Source organism: Equus przewalskii, chromosome 29 (genome assembly GCF_037783145.1).
Source record: "Equus przewalskii isolate Varuska chromosome 29, EquPr2, whole genome shotgun sequence".
NCBI lineage: Eukaryota > Metazoa > Chordata > Mammalia > Perissodactyla > Equidae > Equus > Equus przewalskii.
The window spans coordinates 40245076-40267633 of record NC_091859.1 but is presented as its reverse complement, the minus strand read 5'-3'; the positions used below and the strand labels follow the sequence as shown (position 1 = coordinate 40267633).

The 22558-nt window shown below is 56.4% G+C and overlaps 1 protein-coding gene across 7 annotated transcripts in view; it reads left to right on the top strand.

Annotated features, from left to right (window-relative positions):
- SCUBE1 (signal peptide, CUB domain and EGF like domain containing 1) overlaps positions 1–22558 on the top strand; it is a 135616-nt gene that overhangs the window by 54756 nt on the left and 58302 nt on the right. For all 7 annotated transcript variants that reach the window (XM_070600644.1, XM_070600642.1, XM_070600647.1 and 4 more), the window contains one exon: positions 20481–20606. In XM_070600644.1, coding sequence (XP_070456745.1) covers positions 20481–20606 — 126 coding nt within the window. The remainder of the gene's footprint in view (positions 1–20480; positions 20607–22558) is intronic.

Here is a 22558-nt window from a genome sequence, read left to right as displayed (position 1 = left end):
TGGTGGTCTGGCCCTGGAGCCTGAGCAAACTACGTGGAGGCTTCCGACATGGCTTGGACCCCCTCTGCATAGCCAGCCAGGTGGGGTGAGATCCGAGAGAGGCCCTGAGGGACAGCAGAGATGCCTCCTCGACTGGCAACCCCTGTGGTTCCACACTGTCAGAGTTCCAGATAGCAAGTGTGCCTCTTTAAGCACCAGGAGTTCAAAAGACATTTTGTGGTGGGAATTTTCTGAAATGCCTCACTCACTTCCCTTCTCTCTTCAGGGGAACAGCCTGCGCCAGCCTGGCCTCTTTTCCCTACAATTCCCGATTTTTGGTACAAACTCAGTTATCAAGACAGCCACTCCTTTAGGGCCAGAGAACACTTGTTAATGTTTGTGCCATGCTGAATGTCCCCAGACCTTTGCCAAAAGTAACTCTTCTCTTCTGATATTGCTGCTGTTGGCAGTTCTCTGCCACTGTCTCACGGACACGGTTCCACGTGCACACGCGGGTCAGGGACTGAGGGCTCCTGGCCAGTTGGTAAAATACTTGACCTTTGCAACAGCTGTTTGCCCCCTGGGAGCTGTTTTCACTTATTTCCGAGTTTATAGGTATACTCTGCATGATTGGATTGTGCAAAGATGATCTCTGGGTAAATTAGAATTAATTATTTTGTTTATTACATGAATGCTGCATGAAGTATTTTTAGGATTTCTTCATTTTGTTTGTGTTTGTAAGCGTAAATACTCAAGTGTAACTGGAGACAAAACAATAGGATTTTTTTAACTTCTTATTTTGAAATAATTAGAGATCCGTAAGAAAATGCAGAGTAAAGAGCGGTCCCGCGTACCCTTCACCCGGTCTCCCCCAGCAGTCGCGCCTTACATCACCAGAGAACAGCACTGACAGCAGGAAGCTGACGTTGGTGCGGTGTGTGCGTGTGGTTCTGTGCCCTTCTTTGCTGTGGAGTCACAGAACCGCCTCTGCGGTCAAGAACTAGTATTTCAGTAATGATGGACTCACTGAACACTCTGCCAGGCTCAGGACGAGCACTTTACCTGTCTTAACTAGAGGGACCGTATAAGTTAATGTCCAAACCAGAACATTTTTGAGAGTGAAGGAGGCACTGTTAATTGTGCCAGGGCGGCAGGTATAAACTGGGACTATCCCAGACAAACGGAGACATATGGTCACCGTAATATTACCGCGTTTAATCCCTTGACCCGTACGAGGTAGATACTAGCTACTCCCCTGTGCAGATGGCAAATAACAGAGGCAGATAACGTGCCCAGGGTCACCTGGCCCATAGGGGCAGTGCTGGGGCTGGGCCCCAGTTTGTCTGGGTTGAAATCATGACCACCTCCTGTGGCTGCCTCTCAGAGTTTAAAGGAACCACAGCCATCCCATGGTCCACCCCTTCTTTGGTCAGGCATGGAAACCGAGTTCTAAAGAGAGGAGAGGCTTCCTCGCCCAGTGTGCCGGTCAACCTGGGTTGGGGTTGCAGTGCCACAGTCTGGGCCCTGGACATGGCATGGCGTGGTGTAGCCTCCTGGGCAGTCAGCGTGGGCCCTGAGCAGCAGGGGCTCGGCCGGCGGCCTGTTCAGGTCAGAGGGAACTTAGCTCTGCCTGGGGGCTGGGAGCCTGGGTGGGTGGGGAGGGGTCCGAGAAGCCCCTGAGAGCAGGTGGCCTCTGAGGTGGCCAACGAGTGGCGAGTCGATGGGCAGTCAGCAGGCAGAGGGGCCAGCGTGGCGTGGAGCTTTGGGGGCATTGGGGCGGAGATTGGCTGGCAGCAGGGGCTGTGGTGGGAAGGAGAGGGCAGGAGGCTGGCGGGGTCATCTGGGCTCCAACCTTGGTGGAAAGTAGTGGATTGGAGGCCGCTGACCTTGAGGAGCAGCTGGAGTGGGGCTGTGAAGACAGAGGGCAGAAACTCTAGACGGAGGCGCCGTGGCACGAACAAATGCAGAGCCCTCGGCCGAGCTGGGGGAAGGCGTCTGAGTGGGGGGCCCTCAGACGCCACCGCCCTGCAGCGCCGCCCGATGCGGGGCCGCGGAGCCCGGCGGGCGGGCGCGGTGCTTGCCCGACCTCAGGCGTGCCTGTCCAGGCGCGGAGGCGGAGGGGCACGCGGGTTTGAGCCCTCCCCGCTGACGCTTTCCTGTGCGGCTGCTTTTGATTTTACTGCCAGCCTGGCCCAGCCCCTGGGCCTCTGCCCCAGCTCCCTTCTCTTCCTTCCACCCTGAGGTCATCCAGCGGCTTCACTGCCTGCGCCCTCCGGCCGGCCTGGCCTCTCGCCTCTGGCGTCTAAGAGTCCGGCTTTGTTCCGCTTGGAAAGAGTCTGTGTCCCAGCGGCCTCTGTCTGTTGGAGAGAGTGGGTCCTGGAGGCTGAAACCAGGCCCTAAGCTGGCGGAACTGAGAGGGTCGGGAAACTGGTTAGCAGGAGTTTGGACTGTGCTGTGAACGACAGGACACCTTGTCGTTCCTGAGGATGGGGGCCATCCATGTTTTGGGAAGATCTCCACCCACCTTGGGTTGGACAGGGTGATGAAGCAGTTTGCTGGGAGGTGGCACTGACAGCCATTGGGGTCTGGAACTCACCAGGGGGCATGTGGGTGGAGAGGAGCATGGCTGAGGGGGAAGGTGACAGGAGGATGAGGGAAAGGTGACAGGAGGATGACTGAGGGGAAGGTGACAGGATGGCTGAGGGGAAGGTGACAGGAGATGGCTGATGAGAAGGTGTCAGGAGGATAAGGGGAAGGTGACAGGAGGATGGCTGAAGGAGAAGGTGATAGGAGTTTGACGGGAAAGCTGACAGGAGATGGCTGAGGGGAAGGTGACAGGAGATGGCTGAGGGGAAAGTGACAGGAAATGACTGAGGGGAAGATGACAGGAGCATGAGGAGAAGGTGACAGGAGTATGAGGGGAAGGTGACAGGATGGCTGAGGGGAAGGTGACAGGAGATGGCTGAGGAGAAGGTGACAGGAGGATGGCTGAGGGGAAAGTGACAGGAAATGACTGAGGGGAAGATGACAGGAGCATGAGGAGAAGGTGACAGGAGTATGAGGGGAAGGTGACAGGAGGATGGCTGAGGGGAAGGTGACAGGAGGATGAGGGGAAGGTGACAGGAGGATAAGGGGAAGGTGACAGGAGCATGGCTGAGGGGAAGGTGACAGGATGGCTGAGGAGAAGGTGACAGGAGGATGGCTGGGGGAAGGTGACAGGAGTATGAGGGGAATGTGACAGGATGGCTGAGGGGAAGGTGGCAGGAGGATAAGGGGAAGGTGATGGGAGGATGGCTGAGAGGAAAATGACAGGAGGATGGCTGAGGGGAAGGTGACAGGATGGTGGAGGGGAAGGTGACAGGAGGATAAGGGGAAGGTGACAGGAGGATGGCTGAGAGGAAAATGACAGGAGGATGGCTGAGGGGAAGGTGACAGGAGCATGGCTGAGGGCAAGGTGACAGGATGGTGGAGGGGAAGGTGACAGGAGGATAAGGGGAAGGTGACAGGAGGATGGCTGAGAGGAAAATGACAGGAGGATGGCTGAGGGGAAGGTGACAGGAGCATGGCTGAGGGCAAGGTGACAGGATGGCTGAGGGCAAGGTGACAGGATGGCTGAGGGGAAGGTGACAGGATGGCTGAGGAGAAGGTGACAGGATAGCTGAGGGGAAGGTGACAGGAGGATAAGGGGAAGGTGACAGGAGGATGGCTGAGAGGAAAATGACAGGAGGATGGCTGAGAGGAAAATGACAGGAGGATGGCGGAGGGGAAGGTGACAGGAGGATGGCGGAGGGGAAGGTGACAGGAGGATGGCTGGGGGAAGGTGAGAGGTGGGGCCGGCAGGACTTTCTGCAGGGCCCTGTCTGCCTCTGGTTTACGCTTTGGAGGGGCCTGTCGCCGGCATCACGTAGGGGTGGACTGTTTCAGTGCCGATTGGCTCTGGACAAGGCGGGGCCTTGTTCTTTTCAGAATCAGGAGCCCTGCAGTGGAGGCTGGAGGCTCAAAGCAGGCCCAGCCAGTCTCTGCTTTTCATGAGGCTGAAAGTACAGGTCTTGCTCGGCGCCGGCACCCAGTGCCGTGACAGGTGTCCGGGAGCAGCTGTGCGCAGTGCAGGTGCCCACCCTCTCTCGCCTGGTCAGCTGGCCCAGGCCTGAACCCCCCTGGGGCCTGAGTAAACCACTGAGAGTTGACCGGCATGAAGAAAAGCTCAGAAATCTGGGGCTTGGTCAGGGGCTTGGGACACTTGAGTGGAGTTTCTGGTCTCCCTGCATGTGTCCCCAGGGCTTGGGGACAGCAGCACTCTGCCATCCATGCTGCGCTCAAGGACCATGTGACCAGGCTGGGCTCCTCCATCCCACTCGGTGGGCAGCCCTCTGAAGCCCACCTCTGTGCCAGGTCAGGTCCTCCCAGAACCCGCAGACCGCCGGAAGACAGGTGCTGCCTGGACAGTGTGTGGAAGGCGCCGGCAGAGGGGTCCCGGGACCGTGGGAGGTGGGAGGTGCTGCCTCGCTCCCTCAGCAAAGACTGTGTGCCTGCTGAGTGGGGGGCTTCCTTCCAACCAGACTCCTGAGTGGGTGGAGCAGGGCCCCACAGGCCACACCCACTCGAGCCAGCTGTGCCAGAGCCTTAAAGGAGGCCACGCACGCCATGCCCTCGGGACCTGAGCCCTCTGCTCAAAGCCCACGCCACCTCAGGACCAGCTGGGGCCCCGTGGCAAAGGGCACTGGGGAGTGTTCCGGTGCAGACCCCTGGACTTGCGTCAGGGCAGAGGGCCAGAGGGTCTCCCTGCAGGAGCAGCCTCCGGGGGCAGCAGCCCTCTGCCCCGTCCCAGCCTTGGCCCTGGGCCTTCCCCACGCTCCTCCAGGCTGGTCCTTGACCTCCTCAGGTCTTTGTCTCACATCCTGTTGCTCCTGGTCTCACTTGCCCTTGGCCTGCAGGCAAACTGGACACTGCCCTTCACCCCGCACCCCTGCCCTCCCCCTCTCAGCCAGCAGGTGTCCTCACCAGACCCATCCCCATTCAGGATCACTGTGACAATCTCCACTACCCTGGGAAGTACTGCGGGTGAGCACTGCCATCCCCATCACAGGAGGGGAACTAAGCCGGGCCTCGCTGGGGGGCAGTGCTCGGCATTGGGGGGCAGATTTCTGATGCCAAAGCTAGTTCCACCCTCCTCCAGACTCAGATAAACGAGCCTGTGGACAGAGCCACAGTCCCTCCCGAGCAGCCACAGAGGGCTCAGGATCCTATCAGTGCTCCTGGCGGGCGTCCTCCTGACAGCCCCCAGGTCTGATTCCCACATCGTGGGATCTGGGCCCGGCCTTGACCTGAGGGACTTTCTGTCATTGGCTGGGTGCTAGACCCTGTGGGTGCATGTGGCTGGGAACTTGTTGTTTTAAATGAGGAGAGATGGTATGGCCACACCTGAGAATCCCACCCCAGCCTCAGGGCTGCCCCCTGTGTTCGGCTGCTCTCTGGGGCAGACCAGCCAAGCTGGAGTGCAGGGGCGGGACTCGTGGTGTGCAGGTTCTCCTCGTTGCCCGCCTGCTGCACGCCAGGTGGGCAGGAGAATAAACAGCTCTCTCATTTAGTGGGAAGATTTATGGTGCTGCTGGAGAAGGCCTGTCCCGGCCCTGTGCAGTCTGGAACGGCCCTCATGGCGGGGACAATAAATCCAGCCCATTATTTTTTATGAGCCTCCCACCCCATAAACAACTCCCTTGGCTGGTGAGCCCAGCTTCACGCCCTTCCCCTGGCCTGGCCTCCAGCCAGGCAGCCCTGCCCAGGACCCCTGGTCCTTACTGCAGGCATTTCCCCTATGCCACAGAAGCCTTGGTCCTCCCAGAGTGGACACTGCAGGGCAGAAAGTGAGCACCAGACCAAGAGGTAGCTGGCTCCCTTCTAGGCTACAAGTCCTGGAGTCTCTTACCTGTCAAATGGGGAAAATGTTAATATCTTTCATTATAGAATTGTCCATGAGGATTAAAATGAGAGAATATATACACACCATGGCCCTAGTGGAGTACCTGGCCCTGGGGTCAGTAAAACTCTCAGCTGTCACTGGACATCACCATGTGCCAAGCACTGTGCCCAGATTTTGACACTAGTAATCAGGTCCTGAGAACAATCTGTTATGTAGCTACTGTTATCCCCATTTTGCAGGTGAGAAAATGAAGGCTGAGAATCAAAGAGATTTGTCCATAGTGAGTAAGTAGCATAGTCAAGATTTGAACCCAGGTCTAACCAACTCCTAGGACCAAAGATACTGAAGGAACAAACGGATGGAGGAGGCAGGAGCAGGGTTTGCGTTGCAGCCTGGAGCCCCCTGTGGCCCAGCGGCCCTGCTCTCCACCTCCGCCTGGGGCCAGGCTGCTGCCCTTTTGCTGAGTTAGTGCAGCAGCTGCCTCCCGGGTCTCGCTGTCCCAGCTGGCCTGCTGACGGCAGCCAGCCACTGTCCTACCCAGCCCTCTCGCCCTGTCCTTCCCCACTCAGGACCTTCCCCGGGCTCCTCTCCATGCTGTCTGCACGTGTCGTGAGCAGCCACACAAACTCTGTCTCTCTTGCACCAGAACCTCTGCCTTCACTGCCTCCCAATGCCTCCCACAGTGCAGCACCTCCCCACCTGCCATCTGTGCTCCCTGGGACCAGGGAGCCCTGTGACATGTGCCTTCACCCACTGTGGCCCTTGGCGTGTGCTATTTCCTCCGCCTCGAATGCGAGTCCCCATTCCCCTCACTCCCTGAAGAACTCTTCATCGTCTTTCAAAACCCAGCTCGCTTTCCCCTGCTCTGTGAAGCCATCTCTGACTCTTAGGCAGGCACATCTCCCTCTGCATAGTGCACTGCGTGGCTCCTGGTGGCTCAGCTCTCTCTTAGGGGCCTGGATCCAACATGGGGCAGGGTGCAGAGGAGACGTGCTGAATGGATGCAAAGGGGATTGGCCTCCTCGCCAAGGGAGATGATGCCAAGACTGTGGTGGTGAAACCCCGTGCCGGTGCTGAGCAGCTTGCACAGCGTCAGGAGGCCTTCCCTGGGTGCTGTGGTTTGGCTGGTGCCGCTGCCACTGGTGGCACCGGGGCTGCTCCCGCAGCTGCATCCAGCCTGCAGGTCTGCCGAGGCCTCTCCGGCAGGATAGCCCAAGTTGGTGAGAAGTCCCAAGACCCCGCCTCGGACTCATGCCCCCGTGCCTCTGCGTGAGCTGACTCCTCAGCTGGAATGCCTTTCTTCCCTGCTGCCTCGAACCCTGACCCCATGTTCCCCAGGGCCTGTCGCAGTAGCTGACGCGGTGTGTGCCCTCAAGCTTGCTTACGAATGAAGTGATGACTCAGCAGCCTGTTGGAGTTAGAATAAACAGTGGGGATCAGCATAAGTTCCCAGAGGTGGTTGTACCTGCCGCTGACATGAGCTCTCCGGAAAGGGAAAGGTACTCAACATTTATTGAGTTCCTACTGTGTACCAAGCCCTTGGTCCCCTTTAATCGTCACAGGACCCTGGGAAGTAACAGCTGCCAGTCTGTTGTGCAAAGGAGAGAACGAGGGGCAGGGAGGGCAGCAGCACAGCTGGTTTGGGCCGGAGCCAGGTCAGAGCCCAGGGCATTGCAGGTCGAGAGCCCGTGCTCTTTCCCACGGCGCCTGGTGGACAGAGGGGAGAGGCACCGGTGTGGCGCCAGGGAGCTGTTTGTGTCCTCGGAGAATCTTTTGCTCGTGTGTTCTCAGTTCTTGTTAGCTTCTCCTTCCGGATCCCCGAGGGCTGCTGTGCGAACACTCATGAGGCAGACACGTCGGCCCCTGCTGCACCTGGGCTCCCTCTGTCTGATCACCCATAAGACGGGAGAAACAGACTTGTTCCCTGGTCACAGCCAGACCGTGGCCTGGAGCCTGTGTGAGTTGTCTGCCCCCCATGGCTTCCTTTAGGGTCCCTGTGGAGGGAGGGATAGGGTAGCTGGATAAAATACAGGACACTCATTTAAGTTTGGATTTCAGATAAGTGACGAATTTTTTTTAAAATACAAGTGTGACCCATGCAACTTTTGGGACATACTTATACTCAGGAAGCACCTGTTGTTTATCTGAAACCCAGATCTGACAGCCCTGGGGAGGGACGGACGCCTCCAGCCCCCCGGGCCTCAGCGGAGTTTAAATTTGGGCCTCCCCAGGCCTCTGGCCCCAGCAGCCTGCGCCTCACAGAGGCCTCACGTGCTTGTGGTGACGCCTAGTGATCATCTGGGGAACTTCAGGAGGCAGGGAGAGGAGGGAGGGTCAGCCCTGAGAGGGAGCGGAGGAGGCAGGGCCAGGTCAGGAGCGGCTCTGAAGGGACCAGCACTGCTGAGCCAGCCAGTGGGGGCGGGGGCACAGGCCAGCCTGTGCTGAGCACCGTCTGCGTCTGTGTCCTGAGCCTGAGCTGGAGCCATCACCCCTTTACTGCCCTTTAATGATCTTACAAAAGAGCATTTTAGTCTCCTGCTTCACAGAGGATGAAACTGAGCAAGTCCCAGGGCCACACACCTTAGAACTGGCAGGACTGGATGTGTGAAGCCGATGTGGTGAAACCAGGCCTGCCCCACCTCAGCCATGCTGACCCTCCCTCAGGAGGAGGACTGGCAGTCCGCAGCTCTGCAAATGTTTGTCCATGCGTGTCTGCACAGACTGCCGCATGGTCCTCACAGCTGTCAGACAGGCTCCCTCCCATCCCAAAGAGGCAGCTTTCCAGGGGCTCCCAGTGCCAGGATGCGTCCAGGCCCCAGGGGTGGGGGCCTGAAGAGAGGCTGATGTCCATCCCTGCTTTCCAAGAAGGCAGGCCCAGCCCACCCCCTCTGCTCTTATCTGGGGTGCCAGGAGCCAGCCACAGCCTCAGCTCTCCGTCCACCCATCCTTCTGTCCGTGTACACCGTGCCTGCCCACCAGTGCACAGCCATGGCAATGGACTTGGTCTCAGCTGAGAATCCACCTGTGAGGGGTGGGTGCCCCAGCTGCCCTGCTCGCAGCCTCAGCGCAGGGCCTGCACACAAGTGGTACTTAGCAAAGGTTTATAGAATGAGTGTGAGTGCTTGAATGGGTGAGCTTAATGGCCAGTTGACAGCCTCCGAACAAGGGCAGCAGTGCCTTGTGTGCCGCCTCCTGATGTGACAGAAAGAACGCTGAGCTCGAGAGCCGGGGCGTTGGGAGTCAAAAGGTTATGTTTGGACCTGTGCTGACTGCTGCATGACTCAGGGTAATCGCTGTCCTGTGAGCTTCAGCCTCCTCAGTGGAGAAGGAGAGGCTCGTCTAGATGCTCTCCAAGGTCCTTTCCAATTCCAGCTTTCCAGAAAACCAGACCATCCTGGCTGCTTGCCTGCATGTAAACTCAAAGCAGGGCAGCTTCTTTCAGAGCCATGCCCTGTGTTCATACCCAGCGTGCTGTTGACCAGCCACCCTGTGAGAGCAGAGCAGCAACAGAGGCACAGGCGAGGAGCGGGCTGGTCCTGTGGAAAGGCCTGTTGTACAGGAGACCCACCTAAATATTCATGGAGAGAATCGACAAGTGTGAGCAAATGAATGAGGAAGGCATTGGGATTCAGATCACACGAGGTTTGGACTTTCGTGGCTAGACCAGCTGGGAGGCACATGCTGAGAGACGGCAGGGATCACACTCAGAAGGGCCAGTCCTCCTGGGGCCCTGCAGGGGGCCAAGAGCCTGAAGGAAGGGTGGGGGTGGTCGGACGGCCTAGGAGTGGGGTGTTGGGGTCGGTGAGGAGAAGTTCAGGCTGACAGGGCAGTGAGACACTGGCAAGAACAGGGAGTGGGGCAAAGTTCCCTTGAGGGCCACCAAGGCAGCTGGGTAGGCACCAGGGCAGGCGGGGTATGAGATGAGCCTTTGGCCAAGGGGCTGGGACCCCTTCGGGCCTGCTGTTGGAGTGGCCACTAGGGGGTCGGGTCCCTGCTCCTCCACACAGGTCGGGAGACCTCTCTCTGAGCCTGAGCATCCACACCTCTCAGGTGGGCCTGCTGATGCTACCTGGCACTCAGAGTTGTGGCAATGTTCGATTAGGGACTCGTGCAGAGAGCCCAGCATGGGGCCTGGCACTGAGCAGCTCTGGATAAGTGGAAGCCCACAGTCTTAATCACTCCCATTTCCCAGGTGGGGCTGCCCCTAGTGATATAGCCGGGGATGGGCTCAGCTTCTGATCAGGTAGGGGTCTAATCTGGGGCAGCAGACTGCTGGTGCTCTGGCCAGGCCTGGAATTCCCCAGGAGGATGTAATTTTGGGGATGCAGGATGGAAGGCAGAGCCCTGTGTTTCTGCTAAGGCCCAGGCCTCATAATGAGAGGCTCTTGGAGCACCATCCAGTCATAGATGCTGTTAGAGTGTAATTAGGGGCTCGACGTGGAGCCGGACAGGCGGGCAGGCAGCAGCCAGGCCTGGGCCTGCAGACAGACACACTCCTGTTGCCTGAGTGCTGGCCCCTGTTCTGATGCAGAGTCCAAAGCCCAAAGTGGCTGAGCCCAGGCCCCTCACTGCACGGTTGGGTTCAGTGAACATGTCTTGGCCCTTCTCTCAGGGCTAGGCGCTATACAGGGCATGGAGGTGACCAGGGCAAAGAGGTGACTCAAGCTTGGGCCATGTCCCCTCGAGGAGCTGTCTCGTGGGGGAGACAGTGCAGACTCAGTAGTTACAGTTAGTGTGGTGGTGCTCTGAGAGGGGGCAGTACAGGGGGCCATGGAGGCCCAGGCCAGGCTCCTAATCCAGTTTAGGGATTTAGGGGGTGGGTGGAAACAAGGAGGGCTTCCTAAAAGAGGTGACATCCAAACAGAATCTCAAATGACTCGTCAGAAGTCACCATTCAAAGGAGGGAGGGAGGGAGTGTGTCCCTGGCAGAAGGAACTACATTCCCAAAGGTGCTAAGGTGAGAAGGGAGGGTAGGCTGTGCAGGTGACAGCAGAGAGTCTCTGTTACATAGGGCCACTGCAGGCCTTGAGGCCCATCTGTTAGACGGGGATAATACCAGCCAGAACAGCCCTGCCAGGTTTGTGGGGAGAACTAGTGAGAAAACGTATCTAAAGCTCATGGTGCAGCTCGACACACAGGCAGCTCTAGGGAGAGGAGCATGGCTGTTGTCACCGTCACCTCTCCCACAGGCCCCTCCTGCTGCTGTTCCTGCGCCTTCCCTGAGGCAGGACCTTTCTGGTGTTTCTTAAGCCCCTGTCCAAACATTGGGAGCCCATATTTGTCTTTCCTTGCCTGGAGTCTGGGTTGGGGAAGGCAGCGGCCTTGTCCCATCATCCCGCAGGTTCCAGCCTTGTTCTGGGCTCCATAGTTTCTATTGATGAGGTAGAAGGGGAGGGAATGCCTTCCTCCCCAATGCGGGGAGGGCAGAGAAAGGTAATTGTTCTTTTCTCCCTGCTCTGCAGTTCCCAGCTTGCCTTCCCTTCCGTGTGTTTAAGGGACATGGATTTGAAAATGATGTTATTGATGGAGTCACCATAGCAACGACCCTTGGGAGGCACACATTCTGGCTTTGTTATCCCTGGCCGGGGTTACACCTAAGTAGAACAGATTGGGCCCACCTCCTGCTGCCCTGCTTTAGGTGCGTCCATGAACTTTGCTTTGCAGAAGATGAGATGTGCACACTGGTTTGAGGCAGGCAGATTCTGCCATCGTTTACCTCTGTGCATGCTCTAGTGGAGTATCCAGAAATGAGAGAAGGCCTTGGGAAAAATAGGCCCGGGGTGGGAAGGACTGCCGGGGCCCGCCACAGGGCCTAGAGAAGGCAAGGATCTGGGGAGGGGGCCCATTGAGAGGAAGCACTGGGCACCTGAGAGAGGACGATGTGGCCCAAGGCCCTATCCCTGCGTGAGCACACAGTGTTGCCCTGGCACGTCTTCCCCCTTGACCCTAATCCGTGTGCTTGCTTGTGAAGTAGGCAACACCTACTTCTCAGACTTATGGTGCAGGTTAAAGTAAATGAGAGGGTGGTCAGAGCCCAAGTCCCTACATCATGTCTTCTGGGAAATTCAGAGAAAAGGGCTCTTAAATGCATCCCAAATCTAGGCTCCTTCGTCCCTCTCAGGGTGATAGCAACAGCCTCCAGCTTCTGGCCTGCAGTCTTGGCCCTGCAGGCCGCCTTCCATGCAGCATCCAGAGTTCTGTCTAACATACGAGTGCATCACTGCCCTCTTTACAGCCTTTCCATGGCTCCCCTGCCCAGGACGAAGTCCTGCGAGTCCTTACCTGCACCCTTAGCCAGCCTCACTGGCTGGGGGAGGGGAGTGCACATTGAGTGAGCACCTAGGAGGCAGGGCCTACAACGGCTCTCTTTTTACACAGGTGGAAACAGGCTTAGAGAGGTGAAGCGATTGCCCAAGTTCACACAGCAAGTGCCAGAGTCCAAATTTGGACCTGATGATGTGGCAGCAAAGCGTCTGTCTCCTCATTGCTCCCCGCCCCATCCTGGGCACCAAGGAGACAATGGATTCGGGTTTGTAGAATGTAATTGGATTTGAATGGGTTGGATCGAATTTAGATTCAACCTGGCTGGCAGCGTGGCCTGACTGGCACTGGGCCCCTGAAGACCAGGATTTCTGGGAACAACTCTGAAATTACATCCCATTTCCCCTCAAGGAGGGGAGATGAACAGGGCTTTCTGCTGAACTCTGCACTGTGGTTGCTCCCCAGTATCAGGACACGCAGCTAGGCTGAAGGAGAGGCAGCGCCTGGCCCAGGGGCAGCTCTCTTGTTGTGTGGCTCCCAAGGGCAGACTTGGTTTTAAAGCAGGAGGCCACAGGAGGACAGAGTTCGAGCCAGGGCCCTTCAGTTCCACCAGCTCACAGAAGCCTTCCCTGTGCCTGCTCTGGGCTCAGCCTGCTCTGGAGGAGCCTGTGGGCCGGCAGCAGTAGAGACAGTCTGCAGTCGGAGCTGAGCAGAGTGGGCCTTGCTGCCTCAGAGGAGCTGGGGTGGGGCCAGGGGTACTCCCCAGGCTTGGGGGGAGGAGTGGCAGACCCTTAAGTCCTTTCCAGTGTGGAGCCCAGGACCATTCTCCTGGAGCAGAAGCGCACACTGAGCACCTTGCATACCCTAGGATTCACCTTTCACCTTCAAACCTTCATGTGGCCCTGCGGCCCTTGGCCGTGGCTGTCCCAGTAATACTACCTGCTAGCTCACTACCCTCAGGACAGCCCCCCTGGGAGAGGGCAGAGAGAGAGTGCCATCCCCTCTACCTCTGAGGCTCTGAGGCACAGAGGAAGCCACACCAAGCTCCAGGTGGTAGAGCGGGTACCGTCACTTGCCCTGGCCTCCGCCACCCCAGTGCCTGAGCCACTGTGACCTCATCTGTAAGGTGAGGAGCTGGAGTAGGCCATCCTGAAGCTCATAACCCAGAGCCACCCAGAGGGCTTAGAGCAAGGCTCCCCTTTGTGTTAAGTGAGAAGGCAGGGGACTGTCGCACAAGTGACTGCAGGACTTCTCAGAGCCTTTGGAGTGTGCTGTGAAGTCCCTCCATCAGGCTTCTTGAGGCACTGTGTTTCACAGAACACACAACAGGGAATGCCACAGTAGCGCTTTCAGCATTCTCTCTCTCTCTTGCCTTGCCCCCTCACGGGTTTAATCGGTTCTGAGGTGGGAGAGCCTTCATTTCTCTCTTTTCTTCTACCTCCCTCTTTCTCTCCTTCCATCCTTCCCTCTCTTCCTCGCTCTCGTTCTTCTCTTTCTTTCTTTCAGCCACTGTTTGCTGCTTCCTAACCCTGTGCCAGGCCCTGTGCTGGTTACTTAGGATACAGAAAAGAATAAAGCTCAGGTCTCCCCTCAGGTTCCCCATGGTTAGCGGGGGAGAATGGCTTAGCGTTTAACACAAGGCAGAATAAGGTGGGAGCGGAGTGGAAAGTTTTAATAACTGGGCTTTCTTAGGAATCTGCTCTGTGCCACACACATTACATAGTTATCTCATTTGAGCTTCACAGCAAGCCTCAGAGACAAAGATTCTGACACCCCATTTCCCAGCTGAGAAAACAGACCCAGAGAAGGCATCCAACCAGAGGCTTGGGTATGGCAAAGGAGGGTTCCGGCCCCAGCCCCTCTTGTGAGTGGCAGTCTTCCTCAGGGTGCCTTGGTGATGGTGTGCACACGGCCCGGCCATCCTATGGGCCTGGGAGCTGGCCTCTTCATCTGGTGGCTTTGCGTTCACTCCCTCGGTAGGATGTACTGAGCATCTGCTGTGTGCAGCCAGGGTTCGGGGCACCAGGACACAGCAGGGAACAAGACATGTTCCCTGCCTCAAGGAGCTCCCGCTGGTAGACATGCACGGGAGGGAACAGAGAGACCCCCTGTCTCCTACCACAGCACACTTTGCCAACTGGAGGGAAGAGCACAGAGAGCCAGGAGGCTTGGTCTGTGGTCAGAGCTTGAGCTGTGCAGCAAGGATAAAGGCATCAGTCAGCCAGAGGAGGGGGAGCTTTCAGACTGAGCCCAGAGAAAGTGAGTTTGCAAAGGAGGCTCCGCTCCGTGCTCACCTGAGCTGTCGGCCTCTAGGCTGGCCCTTTCGCTCTCCCCTTGCTTGAGAGGCAGCCAGAGCAACCTTGCTCAGCTGAGGGCTGCAACCTTTCACAGAGCAGCTGCCATGGCCTTGGGCCTCCCCAGGGCCTCCAGCCTGGCTGAGAGCCAGCAGTGGCCGCAAAGGGATAGCAAAGACTCGGAGGACAAGCGCGTGAGCAGGTCGGAGACCCAGGCAGTCATAAATCATGGCTGCTCAGGAACCTCACGCTGTTTGGAAAGGCTAGAGGGTGTGTGGGCAGAGTCAAGGCCATGTGCCAACTTGATGTTTCTGCAGGTGAGCTGAGGCTCTGTCCTCATGCTCAAGGCCTTCCAGTGACAGCTGGTGGAAGGTCAGAGAGGAGCCAGGGGTTGTGTGCTTTGTTGATGGGCTACCCAAAGAGCTTCACAGAGGAGGTGGCATCTGAATTAGCCTTGAATTTTAATAGGCTTTTAATTCTGAGGACCGATAATCGTACAGGCACCGTTTATTGCACTAACTCTGTGCTGGGTTCCTAGTTCGGTTCACCCCAGGAAATGCTTGCTGCCAGTCAGTGTAGCACAGTGACCCTAGGGTAGGAGAGCCATGGCTAAGAAGCCCAGCAGCCTGGGTTCCAGTCGTGCCATGTGATCTGGGACAGGTACTCCTGTCTCAGGACCTCATTTTCCCTGCCTGTAAGATGGATGGACAAGAGGGACTATAGGCTCCATCCAGCCCTGACCGTCCGTGGTTCTGCCAGCCGTGAAGCTGCAGAAGCCAGTGCTGCCCCAGGTGCAGGGGCCGGTGTTGCAGTTCCCATGTCTGCCGCTGACGAGGAGCTGAGTCATCAGCACAGGGGAAACTGCACTTCCACCAGCCCAAGCCTGGGCAGTGGTGGTCATCTTTGGGGCTGGGGTCATTTTAAAATGTGATGGCGATGCGATGCTCTGATGAGCACCCATCTCAGGGAGAAGGTGCCTCTGGATGCGCTCAGAACTCTAGTCTCACTCCAGCCTTGGCTACACAGGGGTGAGCATGGCTCACATGAGTCTGGCTGCTGGTGGCTACTTTTCTCAGCTGCCAGTTCCACATCAGCCTGTCTCCCAGGACAGTGGCTGCTCAGGTATGAGACCCAGACCTCTGCTCCAGACCCTCATGGGAGGAGGGGCAAGGTTATTCCACTTTCCCTCCCTTCACTACAGAGACACAAAATGTCCCCTCCCAGGCAGGACCTGTATTAGACAATGAGGCCACTGAGAAGGCTCAGAGCTCAGCCTGAATCACATGGAGAGCAGAGAGGAGCAACATAGCCACCCTATCAGTGCTGGGGGCAAGGGGAGCACAGGCGTGCAGAGGCCCTTGGGGCATGGGGGTCAAGGAGGGCTTCCTGGAGGAGGCACACAGTGGCATTCAGCCTTTTACAGAGCGAGGCACACCCACTGGAGCATCACCACCAGTCCACCACCCCCCGTAGCATCCGGTCTGCAGCAGGCACAGCCAACAGAAACACCCCTCATCCTGGTGGAGGCAAAAGGTGACAAGTGCCTGGAGAATCAGGGGCCGTGACTTCAGGTCCAGCTGCACACCCACGGGTTCAAACCATATACACAAGAATCTGTTAGGACTGGCCTGGTGGCGTAGTGGTTAAGTCACACATTCCACTTCAGCAGCCCAGGGTTCACCAGTTCCGATCCTGGGCGTGGATTTGCGCACCGCTTGTCAAGCAATGCTGTGGCAGGGGTCCCACATATAAAGTAGAGGAAGTTGGGCACGAATGTTAACTCAGGGCCAGTCTTCCTCAAAAAAAGAGAATCCATACCCACCCACCCCCCCCCCCCATTTGCCTCTGCAAGGGCTCTTCTCTCAGCTGACTCGCCCCTTCTTTTGGAAAATGTAGTTTTTAATAAAAAATATATTAATGTTGACATGTAATAAGTTTTTAATTTCTATTTTTAAATGAATTAATATAAATTTCCCTGCTTGTAAATATTAATAGCTATAGCACATAAACAGAAGCTTTTGGGGCTCCTCTGTAATGTAGGAATGTAAAGAGGCCCTGAAGCTTACCTGCCAGTGACCCCACCCTACCTTCCCTCCACTGGAGAGAGAAAGGGGTCTCTGGGGGCCGCTGGGTGAGGGACCAAGTGTTCAGAGCCTATGTGGATCTTGAGTGAGGAGCGCGAACATGACCTGGGCTCAGGTCTTTAGGTGGAGGCTGGAGGCCTCGCCCTCCTCTCCCACACTTGTTGCAGGGACTGAAGTAAAGACCATTGAAACGGGCTAATCACAGGTGGGGACTTGGGTCCACCTTCCCAGCTCCGGGTTTCACTGCTTAGTACCGTTCAACTTTGAACTAGAATGCTAGATTACTCCCCCAAGTGATCCTTTGCCCGCAAACAACAAGGACAACTTGGCTCGTTATTAAAGTCTAGATTCTCAGAAATAAAGATCACCTGATGGAAATCCATCATATTGGAGAAAACAGTGATTTCTAAAGCTTAGTACTCTATCTAGTGTCCAAGGTTCAGGGCCGCATCAGTTCCCCAGTGACAAATTTATGGTTGGTGATGATTAGCAGGGCTTCTTGTAAATTGTGATTCTTTGGCTGGGAATGGAAATTCAATCTCCCTTTCTTAATCATGTATAAGCCTGAGCTTAATCAGGGGCCCTTGGGTTCTTCCTAGCTTAGGAAGAAAGCACAGATCTGCTTTATTCAGCATCAATGTCCTGTGCCAGCCACAGGACAACCCTGGGAAATTAACATGGCATGGTGGCATAGGGGAGACATGGGGACTATAACCCAAGAATCAGGAAGCTTTGTAGAAGTGGTGGAGTTTAAGAGAGGCCTAGGATTTTGTTTGTAGAAGACGGGAGAAGCAAGGGGTGGATGGGGCACTTCTGGGGGATGCTCAGCAGGCATTGTGGGATTGCAGGCCAACGGAGTATAGGAGGTGGTGAGAGACGAAGCTGGGAAGAAGCTGGAACACCAGCCTTTTGTGCATTTGTGGGCAGCAGGGAGCCGCAAAACCAAATGAGCAAGGAGTGGCGGGAGGGGGGGGGGAGTGACCCTGGACTCAGCCCACCATTGACAGTAGCCATTGATGAGGTCAGAGAGGCTGCTTGGTGGCCACAACTCAGTGGCCAAATCCTCGCCAGGCAAGAGTCTCTCAGACCTGATGAGAGATTGAATATGTCTTAGTGACCTGAGAGCGTGCCTCTGTCTGGCCTAGCTAGGGCCCCATGAGGAGCCACACTTTCTCCAGATCTGCAAGAGAAGGCACCGGCCTTCAGAAGTCAGTGCCCACATAGAAAGATTTGGTCTCAGTGATTGAATACCTACCGTATATGGCACTTCCCTCTCTGAGAAGATTCATGCCCACGTCTGCCTGACTTTACAGTGACCTTTCTAAGAAAGCCACGTGCTGGGGCTGGCTTGTGCACATTCTTCCCAGCTCCACCTTCAGTGTTGTCTCCCTGGCAGCTTGAAATCAGACGCGGTTGGAGTATTCACCCCACAGAAATTGGGAAATGTTGCAAATCAGTCCCCACCCCAACCACCCCCCCCCCCGCCCCCGCCACTTGTTAAACATCTCTCAGCATGCCCTCTCTTTCTCCCACCCGACTTTGCAGACACGCACACATGGCGTCTTGGATTTTAGTGAGAGGGAAGCGCAGCCCTCTCCAGATGAACTTGTAGCTTCCGGTGAGGAGCCATGGCATTGAGCGCTTTGCTTATTCAGCTGTCGGTTAGTTGGTCATACTCAACGTCAGTGTAGCAGTTTGGTTAGAATGAGTAAGAAAATCAAGGTGAAGGAGTAATGAGACTAGTAAAGTCAGATGGAACCAGGGGTGAGGCTGCTGAGCAAAGTGCAGGCTTCAGACTTTTTCGTATCTTTATTGAAGCTGCCAGGTGTTTGTCTTTTTAAAAATATGTCAATTAGGAGAAGGCATTTTAGAGCACAAGCTCTCCTCCCACATTCCTTGATCAGTGAATAAAGTTTCTGCTCTGCTGTTCTGAACCCAGTCTTGTAAAAATAAATAAATAAATAACGTCAATTCTCAGTTGCCCCCTGCCCCTGCTTAAAGGGGACAAGGTCAAGATTGAGCTAGTCCTCACCTTGAACAGGAGGCCAGTGAGCCACCTGGAGAAGGAGGCCGCCTGTGAGTCCCCGTCTGCGGGTTCCTTCCCTCTGTCCAAGGCCGGCCCTTCTCGGGTGGGACACGGAAGTCAGGTCTCAGGGCTGATGTGGGCAGCCTGCAGCTCTTCCTTTCATCTGCCGTTAGCCTCTTGATGGACTTGTGGCCTACAACCTCTCACTTGACCCCTGACCTCATAAATTCTGGAAACTCCTCACAAATCACCAGGAAGATAAACATCAACTGGGGTCAACTGAAGGAGGTCCAAACCACTCCAGGCAGTCAGGGAGGAGAGGTCAAGTCTTCGTTGGGGGGAGAGTGATGTCCTGGGAACTGTGGCTGACTGAGGACAGGGGCCAAGTGGCCCACCCCAGGGGACCCTTGTTCTCCCCAATCATACCAGTGCCCTCAGACGTGTTTCAACCTAATTCTCGGCGTTCACTGACTGGGCAGGGTGTGGAGGCCAGGCCTCCAGAGACCCGAGGCAAATGGTCCGTAGTCCCTGCCCTTGAAACCCATGGGCAGCTCAGCTCTGCACTCAGCAAGGCCCCCCGGGGGTTTATAGTCCGAGGCTCTGGTTCAAGTCCTCGTGGTGTCTCTCAGCGCACCATGGGCCCCTGGGCAGATGTCTCTGAAGGGGGTACTGGCCTTCATAGGGGACAAGGGACCCCAGAACGTGCAGGGGGTCTTGTGGCTGTCCGGGGTTGGAAGCCACAGTGGAGACTCTGGGAGGAGAGGAGACAGGGCATCGACTGGCCTTGAGAAGGACAGGGCTTCCAAGCCCAGCGGGAGGACAAGCTGGAAGGGCCTGCCAGGAAAGGCCAACATGGGCAAGGCTCCCGATGGAAGAGCCTTGCTGCAGCTGCAGCTGGAGGCACTGCGGCAGGCAGTGGGCTGGCCCAGCCCTGGCACCCTGTAGCCATCTCCCCTTCCTGAAATCTCCCAACCAGCAGAGAGGTCAGTCACTGACTGCCCTTTTCAGATGAGGCCTCAGAGAAAAAGGTACCTGAGGTTTGCAAACATTTTTGCTTTAAAAAGTAGCATCTGCCAACCAGCAGGAATCTCCAGCTAAGATTAGGAGCCAAGTGATGCATGTGCTCTCTGAGAACTGAGGGGCGTGCGGATGGAGCTGGAGGCTGATGCCAGGTCATGCAAGGCTCTGCGCATAGGGACAAGGGTTGTGTGGGTTCTGGGGAGCACTACCATGAGCAGATACATCCTGAGACCCCCTCTGGCGGCTGGGAGGTCATGTGCTGTTTAGGGGGTGGCCCTGGGGCTGGCAAGGACGAGCCTCTGCTGCCCTGACTTCCAGCTCTGACAGAGATGGCTAGGTGGGACTGACCGTGCCTCCAGATATGACAACTGGAGGTGGGCCAGGGCATGTGAGCTCAGGGCTGCAGCCCACCCGCTCAGCACCCTGACCCATCAGCACTTCCTTCTGGGCCCAGCCAGCAACAAAAGTCTCTGCCTGCCTCACGGGGCACGCAGCATCCCTATGCAAACTGAAAATTGTTTCAGTGCCACCCACACCTGCTTTAGTGGGAAACTGTCTGGAGCCTTGGCCTAAAAGCATTTCCATAGACCAGACCCCATAATCTGACAGGACAAGAGTGTTTCCTCTGTAAGTCCCAGGGGTCATTTACAGTGCAGCTCTCAGAGCAAGGCCTGGCTCTAGTCCTGGGCACCATGTCCTCGGGCTCTCCCATAGGGGAACTCCATCTGGATGGCAAGGCGCACACCCATGTGTGTGTGTGGTATCTGTGCTAACAGCAGCCCAAGAACACACCATTGGATTGTGACGTGTCATTTGCTATCTCTTTTCATCCTGAAATTTTCTCTCTCCCTCTCTCCCTGGCCCCCAACCTCTCTCTTGTCTGTCTCTCTTCCCAGAGGGTATGAACTGCATGAACAAAGACCATGGCTGTGCCCACATCTGCCGAGAGACGCCCAAAGGTGGGGTGGCCTGCGACTGCAGGCCCGGCTTTGACCTTGCCCCAAACCAGAAGGACTGCACACGTAGGTAGATGGAGGCAAATGGGTCAGACATCCCCACGCGTCTCCTACCATTGCTTTGTGGGGGGGGTTGTCCAGTGTACTGGACATCAGCCAGGGAGGGCTCAGCCTCTCGAGGTGGAAAGAAGGGCAGGGCCCCTGAAGGAGGCTGGGGAGGCACAAGGGATGGGGCCTGTGAACCCCAGGCTTGGGGTTTTCCCCACCCAGCATAACACCACCAACCACCACGGCCCCAGAGCTGGGCTGTATCTTATGTAGGGTCCCATGTGATAGCCCCGCCAGTGCTTATTGGAACCCCTTCCTTCCCCCAACCCCAGAGACTCATTGGCCCTGAGCTTAAGCTCTCTAGTGGGAATGCAGGGACTATGGGTTTCTTGATGGTCCAGGGCAGCCCTTGGTAACAGGATGGTATAAAGAAGAAAAGGAGCTTGGTTCTGCTGTGTCCCAGTCTGGGCTGTGCTGACTTTATTTCCAGGATCAAAGGTCAGAACTGTCAGTCTACCCCTGCAGGGCTCACTGTAAATGGTGATATCCTGGAAGATCTATGTTCAATGAGGCCTCTGGCCGAAGATACCACTTCAGGACCTGCTTGGAGGTCAGCCTGCGGGACTCGAGTGAAATGCACCTCTTCGCGTGGTCACCCAGCTCCCCAGGAGGAATGGGAGTCAGCAAACCAAGTAGGACAGGAGCCAAACACACTCAGCTAGTCCTCAGAAGCTTCAGACCCAGCGCAGCCTCCCAACAGCTGTGTAGGGAGATGAGGGATGTGGCCTCTGCCCAGTGCAGCCGGGATACGCAGATTGATGTAATGTTTGCCCTGTGTCTGCAAGGAGCTGAGGGAGGCTGGTGTGGGCACTGCCCATCTCTATCAGAGAAAGTGCTTCATGCCAGGCCCACTTTCTGATGCAGGAAATGGTTTGGAGGAGTCCAGTTCAACTCTCAATAGAGAAAATGGTCCCAACCCAGCTATTGAAACGGAAGACTGAGGCTGACCAGCTCTCATAAAGAAAATGGCCTTTCTTTCCATCCTTCATTCGCTGGAGACAGCTGGCCCTTGTTGGTCCACCTTCCTTAGTCATTGTGATTCAGTTGTCATCAGCTCTTCTTGGGGTAACTCGCCACACCTTTCCCAACTCATGACTCCTCAAACTGTCTCCAAGACCTTGAGGGCTCACGTGTATCAGACGCAGTCCCTGTCTCCCAGGAGCTCCTGCTGCAGCCCCACTCATGATTTGTCCATTCCCCACAATGAAGACACTTCCTTCTGCCCGGGTATGGTCCAAGATGTAAACCAGCCTTCGTCTTTGCTCCTGGTCTTTCCTCTGGGATAGCAAAGAGAAACATGTATGCTGTCACCAAGGGCAGGACCAAACAGGGACAGTGCTGACCAAGAAATGCCCAGCCCCAGCCCCAGGACTCCAGCCAGGCCTCCTCTCCTCTATACCAGGAGGATTCCTTTAGCTCCAGAGAAACCTTCTGCCACCTGGCAACTTTCAGAACAGAAAATGATTAATTCCAGCTTTCCCAGTCCTCCCTGTTGGGAAGCTTCCTCAGGACAAAGGCCAAGGACAAGCATATGTGAAGTGGGCAGGCTCATTGACAGGCTCGGCCAGAAGGAAGATGCTTCCCTTTAGTCAGACTAGCTGATACCCGCTTTGGCCAAGCCCTGAGCTGGGTGCTGGGAAGAGGGCTTCAAGCCGTGCCATGGAACGTGGCTGGACTGACTGACTCGCCACCTGCTTCTTTAATTCTGTCTGGGACAAGTGCTACAAGGGGACAGTTTGTTCAGAGAGCATCTCCTGAGGGGCCAACACGGTCTGAGAGGTCAGCAACAGGCGGCGCTCCGTGAGTGGTAAGACACCCGGACAAAGAAGAGCTAAGCCTGGACGTTTGCTGGAGTGAGAAACAGCAGCCCCACCCTCCTCGCTAGGCGCTGGGTACTGCCAAGGCGTGCG